The sequence below is a fragment of the Protopterus annectens genome, chromosome 6.part1 (genome assembly GCF_019279795.1).
Source record: "Protopterus annectens isolate FY-2018-M chromosome 6.part1, PAN1.0, whole genome shotgun sequence".
Lineage (NCBI taxonomy): Eukaryota > Metazoa > Chordata > Ceratodontiformes > Protopteridae > Protopterus > Protopterus annectens.
Window position 1 is genome coordinate 32,339,631 of NC_056738.1, and position 18,204 is coordinate 32,357,834.

Genomic DNA, 18,204 nt, shown 5'->3' on the forward strand with positions numbered 1-18,204 from the left:
CCATTTGCCCTTGAATGCACTTCCCTGCCAGGTGAGCCCCCCCCATGCATAGTCTGATGAGTCTGTTATTAGGGTTTGGGTGGCAGGGGGTGGTGTGAAAGGTAGTCCCCCTTGTTTTGGTAGCAGGCCTTTGCCCACCAAAGGAACTCTAGGCATAGGCAAGTTATGATGTGAATCATTGTTTTTAGGTCTCGAGAATGTTGACACCATAGGTTTTTTTTAGATACCACTGTAGTTTCCTCATATGCAGTCTTGCATATGGAATTAGAAGAATGCAGGAGGCCATGAACCCAAAGGCTTGCAGCATTTGTCTTGCAGATAGCAGGGTTTCTGTGGCCACTTGTTTGAAGTAGTTTGTCAAATTAATTTGTTTCTCTGGCGTGAGGTAAGCCATCTGGGAAGTTGTATTCAAGCTTGCTCCCAGGAATATAATTTGACAGGGTACCAGGTGCGATTTATTTTTGTTTATGGTGTACCCTAGACAAGTTAGAACCCTTTGTTCAAAGGCCAGTGATTCATAAGTATGTCCTGGCTTTCTGCCTGAATTAGACAATCATCCAGGTATGGGTATACTTGAATATTTCTTTGCATGCAAAATGCAATAACTGGAGCTAGGCACTTTGTGAATACCCTGGGTGTAGTAGATAAGCCAAAGGGCAGTGCAGAGAACTGATGGTGCATGTAGCCTGCTTTGAAGCATTGGTATCTTCTGCAAGATTCCCCGATTGGGATGTGAAGGTATACTTCTTTTAAATCTATTGTTGCCAACCGGGCATCTTTGCCTAGCATAGGCTGTAATTGAAGAGTCAGCATCTTGAATTTTGGAATCTTCAAAAAGGTGTTTAGTAGACAGGTCCAGGATAGGATGCCATAAATTGTCTTTTCTGGGTAACAGGAAAAGTCTCTAGTAGAAACCTTGTCCCTTTTCCTCTTCTGGTACCAGCTGAATAGCCCCCATGCTTGAGAGAGAAAGTACTTGTTTTTGGGCCTCTGCCCACTGATTTGGGGGTAGGTCCGGCTACCCACTTGGTGTTGGCAACGTGTGGAAGTAAAATCTGTATCCCTGGGACACCATATTTAAAACCCATTTGTCCTGGGTAATGAGTTCCCAATTCTTTGCATGAAGAGCAATCTTTCATCCCAAAGGGGCAGTCAGTTGATAAGTGGAAATTTTAAAAGGAAGTCATTGAGTCAGTTTACCATAGGGCGAGTCTTATTATTCCCAGACTTGAAAGTGGAGACCCCCCCCCCCACTGGTTAGTTCTGTGTGTCCCCTAGGACTGAAACCTGGGGTTTTTGCTGTGTCTGAGTTTGGCTTGAGAAGACTTGGAAGGGTCTGGAAAGGACCAATTCTTAGAGGGCCAGTGCCTACTAAATCTAGGAGGCAGAACTTGTAAAAAAATCTTTCACAGTTTGCATAGATTTAACTTTATCTTCCATCTTTTTAAGAACTTCCTCAGCCTTGTTGCCAAACAGGCAGTCCTGATTTAAAGGAGCACCCAACAATTTAGCTTTAACATGATCAGGAAAAGATTGCTCCTCAAGCCAAGCATGCCTTCTGAGCACAGACCCAGTAACAGCAGCCCTGCAAGAGGCCTCTAAATGAATCAAAACCACATTGCAAAGTATGTTTTCCAACTTGTTCAGCAGAATGCATTAAATCCTATAATTCTTTATTTTCCAGAGTCAGGAATCAACATCATTTTCTGTTTAAGCAGTCCAACAACATGTTGCTGATACTTTAACTTATGAAACTGGCAGTTTAAAGCCCTAATGGCCAAGGTTGCAGAAGTGTAAACCTTCTTACCCCATCTATCCAGCACCCTGCAGTCTCTTTCAGAAGGGGTAGGATTTTTAGCAGTAGAAGCCTTAATGCCCTTGGGCCCCTGTGAAATAGTCTCTGGATCTGCAATAGGATTTTTAAAAAGGAACTTATGGGACTCAGGGACCCTGTAGTATCTGTCAGGTTTTCTGGGAGCAGGAGGCAGGGTATCGGGCCAAACTAGATTCTGAAAAACCATCATCAACAATGTCTGGTACGGGAGGAATAGCTAAAAGGCTTCTGCTGAGGTAGGAGAAGGAAATCCCTAAGCCTCTTTTCTGAATCAGAAAAATCCTAGCTTTCCCAGTGGAAATGCTCCCTTAGAGTATGTAAGGTATCCCCAAAAGAAAAATCCTCAGGAGGGGAAGCAGAGAGAATGGAGTCCTCTGCATCAGAATCACCATAGTAGATAAGGGCAAATCCAGATCCATCAGAAGAATCAGAAACAACAGAATCCTGATTAGAAGATTCATAATCAACTTCAGTCCTAGGCCTTTAGAAGGGGGGGGGGGGGTTGGCTACCCGATTAGAATTATTAGATCTTCAGCCATCCTTATTTGTTTTTTAGGCATAGAGGCCTGAGTATGTGGCCTGGGCATCATTTTTTTAGGCATGGATCGAGACTTAGGCCTAAGTAAAGAAAGAGGCGTCTGTTTAATATGCAAGTCCGTAGGCCTGAATACACCCTCAGAAGCCGGTGCCTGCACAGCGGCTCTGGACCCATCCAAGGTAGAGACATTCACGGGTTCCATATGTGAAGCATCTCGTAGCATACCGGACTCCGAATGGATCTCAGTAGACGCCTGCGAATCAGAAGTAGCAGGTATCAGGGGCTGCGAAAGTGCCTCACTGAGTACCGGCGAACTAGCGACTGGCTTAGAAGTATCATTGGCAGTTTTGGACCTCAGCGGCTTGTCTCAGTCTCTATCTTTGCATTTTTTCGGAAACCCGGTAGTTGGATGGCTAACAGACATTTCTTAAACAGAGAACCGAAATATTTAGAGGCGAAAATATTCAGACGACGGATAGTGCGCTGATTAAATAAAGCACAAAACCGACAGCAAGGTACGTCGTGGTCAGGTCTTAGGCAAGGAATACAGTGCGAATGAAAATCTTTATGAGGTATTTGCTTTCCACAAGTAACGCAATTATTAAATTTTACTGACATCGGTAAGGAACAAGAAAAAGTTTCCCCAACGAGTACTTAGCTTTAGTTGAAGACTTCCGTTCTGAAACTCGAAAAATTCAGGAGTCAGCCGACCGGCACTTGCGAAGTGCTTCTGCTTCAGGCACCGCATGGCAAGAACGACTGATGTAATGGCGTCGGCTGCATGTTTTATACCCCTGACGTCATGGAAGAAGGGACAGCAACTGACGCAGGACCCAAGACTTTATTAATCAGGTCAACTGAGGGCTACCTGTAAGCAGATAACCCAAATGTAATGACTGCAACAGTGAAACACGAAGAACATCCTTGGCCTATCTGTTCTGTAGGAACATGCTGTATTGCCCTCATGGAGAGCAGGGAAAGGACTTGCTTTTTGGCCTCTGCCCACTGGTTTAGAGGAAAATCTGGGAACCCTTTTGGGGTTGGCGGAGTGGGGAAATGAAATTTGCATCCCTGGGACACTATGTTGAGGACCCACTGGTCATTGGTAACGGTGGCCCAGTTGCTTGCGTGGAAGGAGAGTTTTCCTCCTAGGTGCATAAGCAGGCGGGTAGAGGTAGGTGGTGGAAGTGTAAAGTCCTTGTGAGTTCTTACCATAAGGGGGTGGCTTTGCACTCCCTGTTTTTGAAGAGGAGGAACTCCATTGCTTAGATCTCTGCATTCCCTGGGGCTGTTGTCTGTGGGGTCTGCTTCCCTTGGGTCTGGGTTGAGCTGGCCTGGAGGGGGGAGGAAAGGACCAGTGCTGAACCTCGGTGGATGGACCTGTAAGAAGTCTTTAACTGGCTGCATAGATTTATTTATTTATTTAACATTTGCTGACCGGGTAAGTCCGACTAGGTTCCACAGATCCTGCTTTCAGCAGAGTCGCGGGGATAAATGCTCCAGAAGCATGTCTTTAGAATCAGAATGCAGCCCTTTCTTCCATCTTTATTAAGACTTCGGTGGATGGACCTGTAAGAAGTCTTTAACTAGCTGCATAGATTTATTTATTTATTTAACATTTGCTGACCGGGTAAGTCCGACTAGGTTCCACAGGGGAGAAATGGTCCAGAAGCATGTCTTTAGAATCAGAATGTAGCCCTTTCTTCCATCTTTATTAAGACCTCTTCTGCCTTGGTATCAAATAAGCTGTCTTTATTCAAGGTTGCGTCCAGTAATTTGGATTTGACAAGGTCTGGCAAGGTCTGTTCCTTTAGCCATGCATGCCTTCCAAGTACAGAACCAGTGACCTGCTGCCCTGCAAGATGCTTCTAGGGTGTCAAAACCACACTGTACGGTGTGCTTAGTTACTTGACTTGCAGAATGCATTAACTCTTGTAATTCTTTATTTTCTGCACAAGCAGAAAAAGATATTTTTTTGTTTGAGGAGTTCCATGGTATGTTGCTGATTTTTCAGCATGTGGAACTGACAATTTAATGCTCTAATAGCAAGAGTAGCAGAGGTGTATACTTTTTTTTTACTCCATCTGTCTAATGCTCGGGAATGTCTGAGGGGATGGGGATTCTTAGATGAAGTTGCCTTGATTCCTTTAAGTTCTTGAGAAATGACCTCGGGGGTCAGCAGTTGGATTTTTGAAAAGAAATTTGAGAGTCAGGTACTCTACTACCGGTCAGATTTCCTGGGAGCAGGAGGAAGGGTGTTAGGCGTCAGACTGGATTCCATAAAAACATCATCCAGAACCATCCAGGACAGGAGGAATGGCCAAAGGTCTGTGCTGTCGTAGATCTAAGAATTCCCTGAATCTCTTTTTTTGACTGAGGGTAGTCCTGACATTCCCATTGGAAATGCTCCCTTAAAGTATGTAGGGTTTTCCCCAAATGAAAAATCCTCGGGTGCAGAGGCAGAAGGAATAGATTCCTCTGCATCAGAATCCTCAAAGCAGAGAGGGGATGCATATCTTCATATTCAGATGCATAAGAGTCATCGGACTCCTGTTCAGATAAAATTACGGGGGACGAATCTTTTTTTCTTTTGGAAGGGGTAGTCTGGCTTCCCCTAATAAGCATAATAAGGTCTTTCACCATTTTAAGCACTTGAGTCCACATTTTCAGACTCCTTAACAGGTGATAATTAGTAAGGTACTGAGGTCTAAGGACTGTAATGATGGGCCAAATAGATTTGTCTGTGTTTATTGGGCCAGTCCAACCAGACAAATCCAGTTTTCAGCAGAGAATCTGAAGGAAAAAGTTCCACAAATGGTTCCAAAGCACAATAAATCTATAAAACAGTCTAATCTACATAAATCGGCAAGTTGACACATCAAGACATGTACAGTAATGTGGACAATAGCATAAATATGAAACAAAAACCAACAGTTAAAAGCAGCAGTTTGTATTAAAATACCTACAGTAGCAGATTAATACAGTTATTAACTGGCCTTTTACTGTACAAGAGGGAAAATCTTACCTGTTATGTGTGTTACACTGCTAATATTCTAATGTCATGGATTTATAGTCCGGTAACAACTGATAGAGAAGGCTCTATCCTTAAGAGAGTGAGCATGAACAGAGCCTTATGTTACTAAGATGCCTTTTCAGAGCAGATTTAAAGGCACTACGAATGGAGGATACCATGGGGTATTTGAAAGAGCTCCGGAGTTTGACAAAAATAGCTGGGGCAGAGGGAATCACCCACTGAGTGGTTTGATTTCAGACTAAGTTTTGATTAAAATGTAGATGACACACAGGTTTGGAGACAGGAGTTGCTCAGGACTGAGCAAATCAGCAGTCATCTGCATTACTTGATAATGGTAGCATGTCATGACAAGATATGCATCATTGACAAAGACGTCAAACAGCAATGGCTCAAATATGGATCCTCATGGAGTACTCTAACGGAGGGTAAAGGAGTGTCTTCCTATTTTACACATTACATTCTGTACGTTAAGCAGGTTGAGAACAACTAATGTGTTAATGTGGAAAATTAATTCCAATAACCACTTGAGTATTTCTAGTTTTTGTGACAGTGTCAAAAACTTTGGATAGGAACAGAGATGCAATATTTAACTTGATTATGACTTTAGCAAACAGTACTCGGAAATGTCAAAAGGGGACATCAGTCACATGTTACATAGGCATTTGTTTGTCTGTACTTTAATAGGAGAGAAATTACAGCTACTGGGGTGAAGTTTATGAGTTCAAGTGAGGTGCCTCCCCTATGCAGAGATATAACACAGGATTACTTCCAAAAAGTAGAAATGTAGGATTTTTATATGGAACAATTTATCAGGATGGCTATGGCTATGCCCGGGCATCTGCCATTTTATTTAAATATTTTCAATGAAATTTTTACATACAACACCCTAAGGTTCACTAAACAGCCAAACAGTGCAAGCTGATCATGGATTAATATTTATCTATTAATAAATTAAATTTTATGCAGTAATTACATTCTGTGGTTATTGTTTTCATTTTAACACTAGGCATTTCTTTTTGGCATCTGAAGCTATTTGGAAATAGTCTGCTGATAGGCTACTGGGAATAAGTGAGGATGTTTTTGGTTTTAGGAGAATTTTAGTTGCTGAGCAAGAGACAGATGGAAGGATGTGTGTAGATTGAGTTTTACTGTAGATCATGATTTTTTTTGGTTCCTGCCTTTTGGTTAAGGGTTAAGACACAGTGCTTGCGGATATGTTTTTAACTTTTGAGATTTTAGGAGGCTGTATGGTATAGAGACATAACAGCTATTTAATTTGAAAGCAATGTCATAACTACAGATGGAAGGATGGACACTGGGGTGATTATGTTTTTAATCTGGCTTTAGTAGTTCATTGCAAACCACTAGACTTGGCTAGATTTTGGCAGTGGTAAAGCTGTTGTGGAGATAACGTATTGGGTATGCTTAAAAAAACACGACCTGAAAAAGTTTATATCTTCATCAAAAGGGATATGTTTCAAGGGGCTCCAACTACATGAAGAACTGACAAAGTAGATGGGGTCACATCTGGTGTAACTTGTGATTGTAGTAAAGTGAGAAATATTACTAGCTTTAATGTGGCTCTAGAATAATAAATGTAAGATGGCCACAAACAGTGATGGCACACCACAGCAGTGTATTCTCTGGGTCTGAAGTTAGTACCCAATGTAAAATACTCTCTTTGTTGGAAGGCTTAATGATTCTGCTCAGTATGGTGATGAGCTGACTTAAGCTGAACAACACATGGGTTGGTTACCGTGGAGATCTCTGGGCCAATCTATGCTAAGAGATCATAGGACAACAGTTACATATGTGACAACTGATGTTGCCCATGATATGGTATCCTTCACTGCATATACATTACTACTTAGGGAGCATTTTATGTTTGCTGACTCTAAAGACAGATATTTGCTTTTCCAAAGTTTGGTTTTGGTAGGTTGCTTCTATACAGGCTATATTTGTATGATTATGTTACAGAGTATACCTGATATCTTTTCCTAGTTTTGTTGATCTTATTATTACCTTGTGGAATATTTTCTTCATCCTTATTGTTAGGTTTTAACCATATATCAAATGGATATGGTGTCAGAAGAATATTTTGAAATCCAAACAAGTAACTGCGTTGTTTTACTGCAGATACTTGGGGCATCAACATGACATTTTTATTCTGTTGGACTTTTGGGCAGGGGGTGTTTGAATGAGAATGTTAATGGTGGTGCTGGGACTGAATGCCCAGGCAATTAATTCATCATCATTATTATTATAATATACGTGATCTAGGGAGAAGATATTTAAGTTTGGTCAGAGAGATGTATGGGTTTTAGGTAATATAACATGACTAGAGATATAAATAAGTTATAGAACAGAGCTATGACCAGGACATTGTAAAATATTTTGCTGATGTAAGGTTATGAGTCGGTAATATGGACCACTAGACAGAGTTGATAACATGCTGCTACAGTTGGTGAAGTACAACAGGAGACGAAAAAAAAAACAATATTGGAATCTGGCTGCATGTTGGAAGGTTGTAATACAAGGCCTTTACATGTGAGTTTGCTATAAGGAAAATCTAATGTAAGATGTTGACATAGGATCTTCTCATAGTACTGAGCTAATGAAAGATATGGTTAATGAGTGGGATATGTGTAAAGGAAACTGGTCAAATAGGGAAAGTTAATATGGGATGTTAACACAGCATATTAGTACAGCATTCGCCCAAGAGTAAGTACAATTTAATTAGCTTCTTGGGTATTGCAGTTTGTGTTTTTTTTATAATGAAATTGGTCAGACAAAGAAGTTAATAAGGGGTGCTAATCTAGGACCTTTCTAAAGTACTCAGTTAACAGCAGACATGGAAGGATTAGCTTATTTTATAGAATACTTTGGTGGGATTTTTATAATGAAAGTGGTCAGTGTTAATATCTTATGAGTAGATGTGTGTATGACAGCATGCTATGTATCATACCATTCTATGAAGATGCAATGCAAAGTTTGTTTTTACAGTCAATGATGGTGCAAGGGTAGTGCTAGCCAGTAACAGGAATACAAGTGCAAATATTAGCACGAGTTTTTACTGTAGTAATTTAGGAATCTATATTACAAATACTGATGCACACAGACCAATGATAGTGCTAAGACTGTTGAAATAGTAAAATAAAGGTTAATGGTCACTTAGGATAAGTGCAGCTAGGTATGATAGGCATAAGCAAATTAAACTGTACTTAAATTTCAAAGCAAGTTTAGTTCGTTACTATCATTTTTAGCTGCAGAGAGTTAGGTAAGTCAAGTTGTTTGGGCTTCTACAAAAATTCTTGTGTAGTTACTGTAAGTTGTCTGGAGAACTATTACTAGGATAAAATGGTAGGAGTTCAATAGGACACAGAAAGAGAGAATCTTTCTAAGACCCAATTATATGGGGGTTGTCAGGCACAGTTAAGCATACAATGAGGGGAAAGTGCTGGAGATCAGGTTTAGGGCCATGCCTATTGAAGCAACATGAAGACGAGACCTGGCATGGCATTAGCATCAGTCCATGTTTCTAAGTGTCTAGACATGCACACTCAGCTCACCATGTAACACACAAACTGTCCACTGTCAAGGTGCTGAATTCAAAATCTCAGTAGCACACCTTCTCTGCAGTCTCGGCAGCCTTGGATCTTGGCCACTTCATCACCAGTGCTGCTAGCGTCTGAAAAGGTCTAAACTAAACTCCTACTGGGAAATTCTCGTACAAAAAAAAAAATAAATAAATAAATAAAAAAAACACTCTTATGAGCAACAAGTACCTCATCTTACACTTTGCAACCCTTCAAAGGCAAGGGGAAATTCCAAAGTGAAAAGTTATTTTTGGGGGGAGGGTGAAACAATATTATTACAACACCTACAGGCATTACTGAAGACTGGGAAAGCAGCAACTCCAGTCTCCAAGTCTTTCATTAACTGAAAATCCTGAAATACGTTTTAAATGATGCCTCAGGAGCAGAAAAATGTAATGTGGGTGTAAAAAAATGTCCTCAGACACTTCTTGGGATGCATTAGGGAATAACTCACCAGATCAAACTAATTTCCTGACATTCATGTCCAACAGAGAGAGTAGCTACAGAAAAAAAAAGAAGTTTGAGCAGGAAAAAAACGATCCATTTACTAATGACAATACAGTGCAGCCCTGTCTTTAAATGAATTACAGAGAAAAGCTGGATTATCTGACTGTTGAAATACAATTATATTAACTGGTGGCCTAAATTAAGTGCTCCTGTGGGCTCGCTGCATATAATGTCAACAGGGAAGAGGAGGACATCAAGTCAGATGACCTGAAAGGGAAGACCAATGTAAGCCATCAAGGAAAGTTTTAGAACCACTGCAGTAAGACCCCAGCCAAAACTGCTGTTTATTTTTCTTGATAATTATATGATATGCTGTGGCTTTCTGAGAAACTGCCTTCTAATTAAACTATTTTATACATCCATTGAAGACAGTTCAGCAACCTACCTCCCTGATAAACTTATTCACTTACTTTTATTACCTACTTTACCCACACAGGTTGCAAACGAGAGACGGACCATCCCAGGAAGCAACAGATGAGAGCTAGTCTCTGAAGGAATCAAGTTTATTGCAGGATACATACATACCTACTACAGCACCCTAATGGGTCACCAATTTGACTGTTGGCATGTCTTCAAAATAGTGCAGAGATCAGACCCTGGCAAATATGATGCAGACATAAGGACATGCCAACTAATCGATGTACCACTAAATGCACTGTTCACTTCAGACAGGGACACGGACTAGGGACTAAGAGCTAACTTGGCAGTTCATAAACTTAAAAGAATGTAAAGGACCTAAACGGTATAAGCTTCAATTAAGATCGGACATTCTAGTGACGGTCTCTTCACACTAAGTGCAACTCTAAGCCGCACACAGTATCAGTGGAATGAATGCACTTATTTCTAACAGTTCAATGCAAACGCATACCCCCCAGCTTACTTGATATAACTTACAGTAAAAGACTGCAAATCTTAAACTGTGGTAAAAGGCATTGTTAATACATAATGAGTAGTACTTTAACTGCTGAAGCACTTGAAGCATCTTTACTAATGTATCAGAAGGAAAAGAAAAAATTAAAAAAAAACAAGCAGTAAGATGTCTAGGAAATGATATAGATATAAGCTGCACAAAGTAAAAGTAATGAGTCAATCTTTATGAATAAACTCTTCAAACTGCCTTTCACAACAAAGAGGTGCTGCCATTTCTCTTGTAAAGGCTTTCATTTCTAGACGCTTATACTTACTGAGTTGTACTCCCCTTCTGAGGCGAATCTCTCTTTTTGAATTCTTGTCATGTACAGTACATCTGTGTCTGGAAGGGCTTCTTCAATACTGTCAAATTCTTCCTACAGGAAGAACAACAAAAGGTTATCTGCAGAAAATAGAAATTTGACTAAATTTCTAGTTCATAACCATATGAATCAAATGAAGACAAAGTGTACTATTAAAAGGGCGATTATGTCAGATTCATGCATGACAAACTGATGTCAGAACTGGAAATTGCTTAAAAGCCCGACAATTTTCTATGTACTTTCTGAGAAAGAACAGTAAAGAACTCAATTTATAAAATGTTAGTGATGACCCAGAAATACTTCTCATCTGTGCACAGCAGAAGATGACTTCTGACCAGCACTGCCCCTCCCGCATCACCACTTACTATACATGCCTTCAAGGCAGGAGAATAAACCACAACGTCAAAAGTAAAAAGAATAAAAAGGAAATTTACTTCTCATTGCCATTTTCTTGCGATTCCCAACTACCGTGAATTTTCAGTCACAGACCTACTTCAACAATGTACGTTTACAGTACCAAACAAAACCAGAAGTCTGTCAGCTCTCTGTTCACATGAAGTAATGAGTGGAGAACAAGTACTTCTACATATTCATAATCAATAGTTTTCCATCTCTATATATTTTCACATGCCCAAGTTTAGGTAATGTCCTATACAAAGTGGTACACCATCTAAAATCATACCTATCAATGCTACTCACATCACCAAACTGTAACAGAAAGCAGAACAAGCCTTTAACTTTAGGCTAAAACGTAACTTCACTGCATTTACAGTGACCTGCACCACTGGTCAGAGTCTGAAGGGTAGAAGAATGCTGACAAAACAGCAACACTGTTACACTGCTGTTCATCATTTTAGGTTAACTGGATTCAGGCTTTAAGTATCTGGCACATAACTCTGAAGCCTGTGAAAAGTCCTGAAATTTTAGAGCATATGCAAAATATCCAAAAGACTGATTCTTTGCATCTGGCCCAGTTTTAATAGATATGTATGCAGCTCAAAGAGGATTAGAAACGTGAGTTTCCAAAGTTGACAATGGGTAAATTCTTACCTGGTAACTGTCAAGATGAAAGTGTTCACATACATTAAGAGCTATGGAAATAATGGAGTTTCCTTTACAGAAAAAAAAAAAGGATACACAATGCAAGATTCCAGGATTATTTCTTCTCCACTTCCAAATTACACTGTTACAATAAAGGGGCTAGATTCCATGCTCTGAGTATAAGTGACTTACTCTGGTAAAAGGTCCATCTATAAAGCACGCTTATATCACACTAAGTCACTTATACTGACAGGAAGTCTTTTATAATCAGGACCTAAAAGTAGGATGGCACTGGCAATGATCAGGAGAGAAAAAAACTAATAAAGGGGAGGACATAAATTAACTGAAAAATGAGTACACAACATTAGCTGATATTTGATGAATCCCTGTGCAGTGGGTGGGATTTCTGATGCTTAAAACCCAGTCTCTGCACAAATTCTTGCCTTTTCTAACAGTGCACTCAAGGGTATGGCTACCCAATGCCAGATGTAGCACATTTATGAAACTGCAAAGCCACATGGTCCCTAAATTCTGACCCCCAATAAAACTAAGTGAGCATAACTTACCTGCAAGAGCGACACAGAAAAAAAAAGGATATAAAATTAAACTACAGTTGTGTAAGAAGGTATAATTGTGTACACTTACCATAAATGCAGATGTTCAAGTATATTCACTGTTGCAGTCCTGATTTGAGGGATTTCCTGCAGTAGAAGCCCTTGGCCAGCCCGACTACCACAGTAAAAACCTCCCTCCTCCTAAGGCTGGTGGAAGCCCTATCCTGATGTCAGTATGCTTGGGTACAAAGAGGGCCAGCTGACGCCATGAGATTAATTTTTTCTTGCCCCTTAGAAGGTAGGAGCCCCCAAGATGAACCATAAAGCAGGGGTCAAATAAAGAGGGGCCTGCAGGGCCTCTGGTTAGTGAATAAGAACATAGACTTACTGTAGGCAAAGGGGGAAGGATGGAGGGAAAGAAGACTGCAACAGTGAATACACTCGAACATCTACATTCATGTTAAGTGTACACAACTGTACTATGTTCTTCATGTCTCACTGTTGCAGTTCTGACTTGTGGGATGATTCCTTAAGCTGAGATGAGGGCGGAAGGTAGATTATGGAGAAGAGAGGATGCCCTGCAAGATGGCAGTGGCAAATTCTCTTCTAGACTTGGAGAAGGCTGTAAGTGCTAGTATTTGGTAAAGGTATGCATGGCTGACCAGGTAGGAGCTTCCAAAATTTCTTTGGCAGGTAATACTTTCAAGAAGACAGTAGAAGTAGCAGTGGCCCTAGCACAGTGAGTCCTTACAGTTTCAGACGGCGTTTTACTATGATGGCTGTAACAAAAGGAAATACAGTGAGAGATCCACTTGGAGATGGGTCTGTTTGGAGACTGGTTTCCATTCACAACCAATGGTAAAGGACACGGAGTTGGTCTGATTTTCTGAGATTTAGTTCTGTCAAGATAGAAGCAAAGCTGTCTGTGCAAATCAAAGGAGTGAAGGATTCTTTCCTCCCCAGTTCAGAGGTTTGGGAAAGAAGGTGGGCAAGTTTATAGCTTGATTCAAGGATGTGTTTGTGAACACCTTGGGCATAAAGGATGGATTAGTTCTGAATAATACTCTGGGTGGAATATGAAAAATGGTTCCACTGCTATGAGAGCTTGCAGCTCAGAGACCCCCCCAGCTGAGGTGATGGCCAGTAAAAGTGCAGTCTTCCAGGTTAAGAACTTTTAACTCATCAGAAGCTGCCAGTTCAAATAGGGGGGTAGAGTCAATTTTCCTAGAACAAAACTGAGGTCCCATGGAGGTGTGGGTGGTCTACTGGAAGGTCTGATGTGAACTGCTCCCCTAAGAAACTGTTTACTCAGGGGGTGGGAAAAGACAGGAGGAAGAGTAGGGATATAGGCTGAGACAGCAGAGGCATGAATTTTGATGGAAGAAAAGGATAGGCCTCTGTCAACCAGGGTAGCCAGATAACCTAAAAAGGCAGAGATTGTGGCCGAGTTAGGATTGAGGCCTTGTTGCTGACACCAAATGGAGAATTTTTTTCCACTTGGCAAAGTATGACTTCCTAGTACTAGGCCTTCTAGCCTCATAATGTTTTGAGCTCGTCTGCTTAGGGTATTGCTCAGAGTAGAATTTTGGGGAATTATCCAGGCTGAGAGTTTGAGGGTCTGTAAGTTGGGATGCACAAACCTCCCCTTGTCCTGAGTGAGAAGGTCCACTCTCAGAGGCAACTGCCATGGATATTCATTGGTTAAATTTAGTAGCAGAGGATACCAGTGCTGCCTGGGCCAGTCTGGGGCTATCACAATGACCCATGCGCCTTCTTCCCTGATTATTAGGAGGACCCATGGAAGAGAAGGCAGGGGGGGAAATGCATAAAGAAACAGGTGGCGCCAAAGGAAGGAGAAAACATCTGTCCACCAGGCTGTGGGTAGTTTGCTCCTGGAACACAATCTTTTCATATGAGCATTTTCTGTGGTGGCAAAGAGATCTATCTGTGGGGATCCCCATTTCTGGACTATGCTGAGAAATGTTTCCTGATGCAGAGGGCCACTCGTGAGGATCCATCAAGTCCCTGCCGAGATGATCTGCTAGAGTGTTTCAAGTCCCTGGAAGGTACTGTACCATGAGATCCAACCCCAGAGAGTGAGTGTGAGCGGTCTCCCAGACCAGCATTGCTAGCCGACACAGAGGGTAAGAGTGCCCCCTTGTTTAGGTACCACATGACTGTGGTGTTGTCTGTTTTGACAACTAAGACCCCTGGTTTCCACTGATCTTTGAAAGCTACTAGACCCTTTTGCACTGCCATCAGTTCTTTACAATTTATGTGTTTGTGTCTGAACTGATTTTCCCATCTGCTATGAGACTGAAAGTGTTGAAAATGAATCAACCTGAAGGGGAGACCCCGGATCTGGGCACTTGTCCGTGTCCACTATGCAAATTCTTCCTTGAGGCAAGGGATCAGCTGAATTTGTCTCTAGGGAACGTGGGTGCTGGCACCAGATTCTGGAGGTTCATCATGTGTACCCTGGCCAGAGGGATCATACGGATACAAGATGCCATGTAGCCTAAAGCACTGAGGAATTCCCTGGCTGGGAGGCATTGTTTCTGCATAATGTTTTGGAAGCACTAAATTAAGGAGGAGACCTTTTCTGGAGAGAGGAAGCCATTTTGAAGGAAGGAATCCAAAGAACAGCCAGGAAAATTATCCTGGTGGATGGATCTGTGTTGGATTTGTGAAGATTTATGGTGAACCCCAAAGAGGTGAGGAGGTTCTGAGTGAAGGATAGATCACAGAGGAGCATTGACAGACTTGTGGCTTTAATGAGGCAGTCGTCTACCCAGGAGTAAATCTGGATTCCTTTTGTTCTGTAGAAGGCGATTACAGGAGCTAAACACTTTGTGAAGACCACGGAACAGTAGACAAGTCAAGGAAAAGTGCAGAGAATTGCAAGTGACTGGTACATGCTCTGAAATTAAATGCTTTGATTCCTCTATAGGAGTGTGCAATTAAGCATCTTTTAGGTCTAAGGTGACCATCAAGGCCTGAGGGTCTATCATGGGAAGAAGTTTCTGAAGAGTCAACATTTTGGGTTTTGGTATCAGCAGGGACTTACTGAGGGTGGACAAGTCTAGAAAAGGGAGACAGCAGCCTTCCTTTCTGGAAACCAGAAACAGCCTGGAATAGAACACCTTTCCCTATTTGATGTTCTGGAGCTGGATCCACCGAGCCCTGTGACCATAGGCTGTGAATCTGAGAAAGGGCCTCTGTTCTTTGATTTTGTCAAACATCCTAGTAACCTCAGTATTTTAATGGCTCTTTGAAAGTGACCCTGTAACCTTCTGAAATAACTTTCAGAAACCCCACTTATCTGAAGTAATGAAGGACCAGTTTTCATTTTAACAGGAATAGTCTTCCTCCTATATTTTCTGGAGGGGGGTAGGGGAAAGGAAGAGTCATTGCTGCTCTTTGCTAGGGCCATGAGGCCTAGAACTCCACCGCCTGGGGGTTCTTGAGGACCACTGCCTGGGCCTTTGTGATTGATGCTGCCTTTGAGGCCTTTCCCTCCTGGGCTTCCTCTGGCCGCTTTTTGAATGAGAGTGAGAGGACAAGTGTTTAGTGGGAAAATTCCTACTAATCCTAGAAGGCTAAACTTGGAGAAGTCATTGACAGTTTGCATAGATTTTTCTTCATCTTCCACCTTTTTACCACAGCCTCAGCCTTTGGTCCAAAAAGAAAGTCCTTGTCCAGAGGTGCATCTAGAAGTTTGGATTTTACATGGTCTGATGAGGTCTGTTCTCTAAGCCAAGCATGCCTTCTAATAACAGAACCAGATACAGCAGCTTGGGTAGAGGCCTCCACAGCATCATAGCCGTAGTGTAATGAGTGTTTAGCCAGCTGGAATGGTAAAGGTCCAACAATTCCTTGAAAATGTTATTGTCCTCCAGGGTGGATACTTTTTGCTTTATTTAATCTAAAATACTTTGTAGGTATTTCATCATAGAAAACTGGCAACCAAGGGCCCTTATGGCTAGGGTAGCTAAAGTGTACACTTTTTTTTTTTTTACAAAAACCTATCAAGGGCCCTGCTTTGCCAGTAGGTAAAGTGTTATTTGAAGAGCTGACTTTTGCTTCCTTGGGACCTGGCGTGACAACCTCTGGGTCAGCAGAGGGGGTTTTTGAAGAGGTATTTATGGGAGTCCAGCACCTTGTAAAATCAGTCTGGTTTTCAAGAGGCTGGAGATAGATAATTTGGATTCAATGAAGAGTCCAGAAAATCATCATCTACAACCTCCAATATACATGAGGAATATCCAAAGGTTTGTGTTCCAGAAGGTCAAGGAACTCCCTAAACCTCTTTTCAGATTATGGGTATTCCTGTGCCTCCTACTGGAAATGTTCCCTCATGGGATGGAGTGTTTCCCCAAAAGTGATGTCTTGAGGAGGTGAAGCTGAAGGCAGATTCTCCTCAGAATCTGAACCTTCTAGAGGTAAGGAAAGGTCCCTCCTCAAAGACAGCCTCTTCTTGGTCAGAATATTCATCTGAATCAGGAGGTTCAGAGAAAACTTCAGGTGTACAATCCCTCTTCCTTTTCCCTGGGGAACATTTCAAAGGGGGTTGCCCAGCTCTGACTAAGGAGACAAGGTCTTCGGCTAACCTGCCAGGTCTTGCTGATAACCTAGTGTGTGGGAGCCGGTAGGCCTAAGCAAAGGACCTAAGTTAGAACCTTTCTTAGAAGTAGCTTTGGCCTTGTGCCTAGGTACATCTGCAACCTGATACCAGTCTCTCAGAAAAGCAGAACTGCTGCAAGCAGACACCTTGAAGGAACATCACTGGCATAAGATTGCTCATCAGAAGCAGAGGTCTGTTGAACGACTCTAGGCCTGACACCATGTCGGGCTACATATGGATCTTTAAACAATGTGAAAATCACGACTTCAACAACGCAAGGCAAACTGTTTTGTTCAAAAACACTGTTTTAATGTATAAAACCAAATTACATCCAAATGGTTAAGCGCTTTCATCTGTCGCAGACAGATTTCATCAGAACCAAGCTGTCAGTCTCAATCTCTGACGTTTATAGTCAGATTTTGGCGCCTTTTTTAAAAAACTTTTTTTAAAAACTTTTTTATTATAACAAAACAATTTATATATATATATAGATGTTCATGATTGATTCTCTACTGAATATATATCTACATTTGAAACTAGCCAACTTCATGACTATATTTAAAACTTTAAAAACCATATAAATATATGTATATTAAACAATTATGTATATAAAAATCAGTTCTTCTATACTATTCATGGATATTGTATAGCTATTAAGGCTATGTACTCTTTAGCAAGTCTGATGGTTCTAAAGCTTAAATATAATGTATTTATACATGTTTAACATCAATTTTACAAACAACTGGATGATGTCTAAAACTTAGATCGCAATACTAGCTATACTTATTATTCATTAACACCTGAAACTTGTGCTCTCTGTCTGATATATAATTTTATTTGTATTATTGTATTTGGAAGGAATTCCTAAGAATTCCCCAACAGTAAGAAAGGTTTTAAGCTAATATATTCATTCAGTCCTGGAAACGTGGTGGCATCTAACATTATTTGCCATTTACTTTCCAGGCATCCCAATTTTGCTTTCCAATTGCCTCTATCCACAGAGCATTCAACCTGATCCAATATAGCAAATATAAAAATGTGATCTTTACTGGTAGCCTTTGTATGTTTACTCAAGGCATTATTTTCATCACCTTTTTTGATTTTATAATAATGCTCATAGATTCTGGTTTTAAACTTTCTTTCTGTTTTCCCTACGTAATATACATTACATTTTTTACACATAGCGAGATATACAACTCCATGGCTATTACAATTTCCCTCCTTGAATTTACACACACTGTGGG

At 41.1% G+C, this 18,204-nt stretch overlaps 1 protein-coding gene across 1 annotated transcript in view; it reads right to left on the bottom strand.

Annotated features, from left to right (window-relative positions):
- CAD (carbamoyl-phosphate synthetase 2, aspartate transcarbamylase, and dihydroorotase) overlaps positions 1-18,204 on the bottom strand; it is a gene marked incomplete in the record, with an annotated part of 2,299,829 nt that overhangs the window by 58,393 nt on the left and 2,223,232 nt on the right. The window contains 1 exon segment of the mRNA XM_044075466.1: positions 10,694-10,795. Within this exon segment, the coding sequence (XP_043931401.1) occupies positions 10,694-10,795 (102 nt within the window).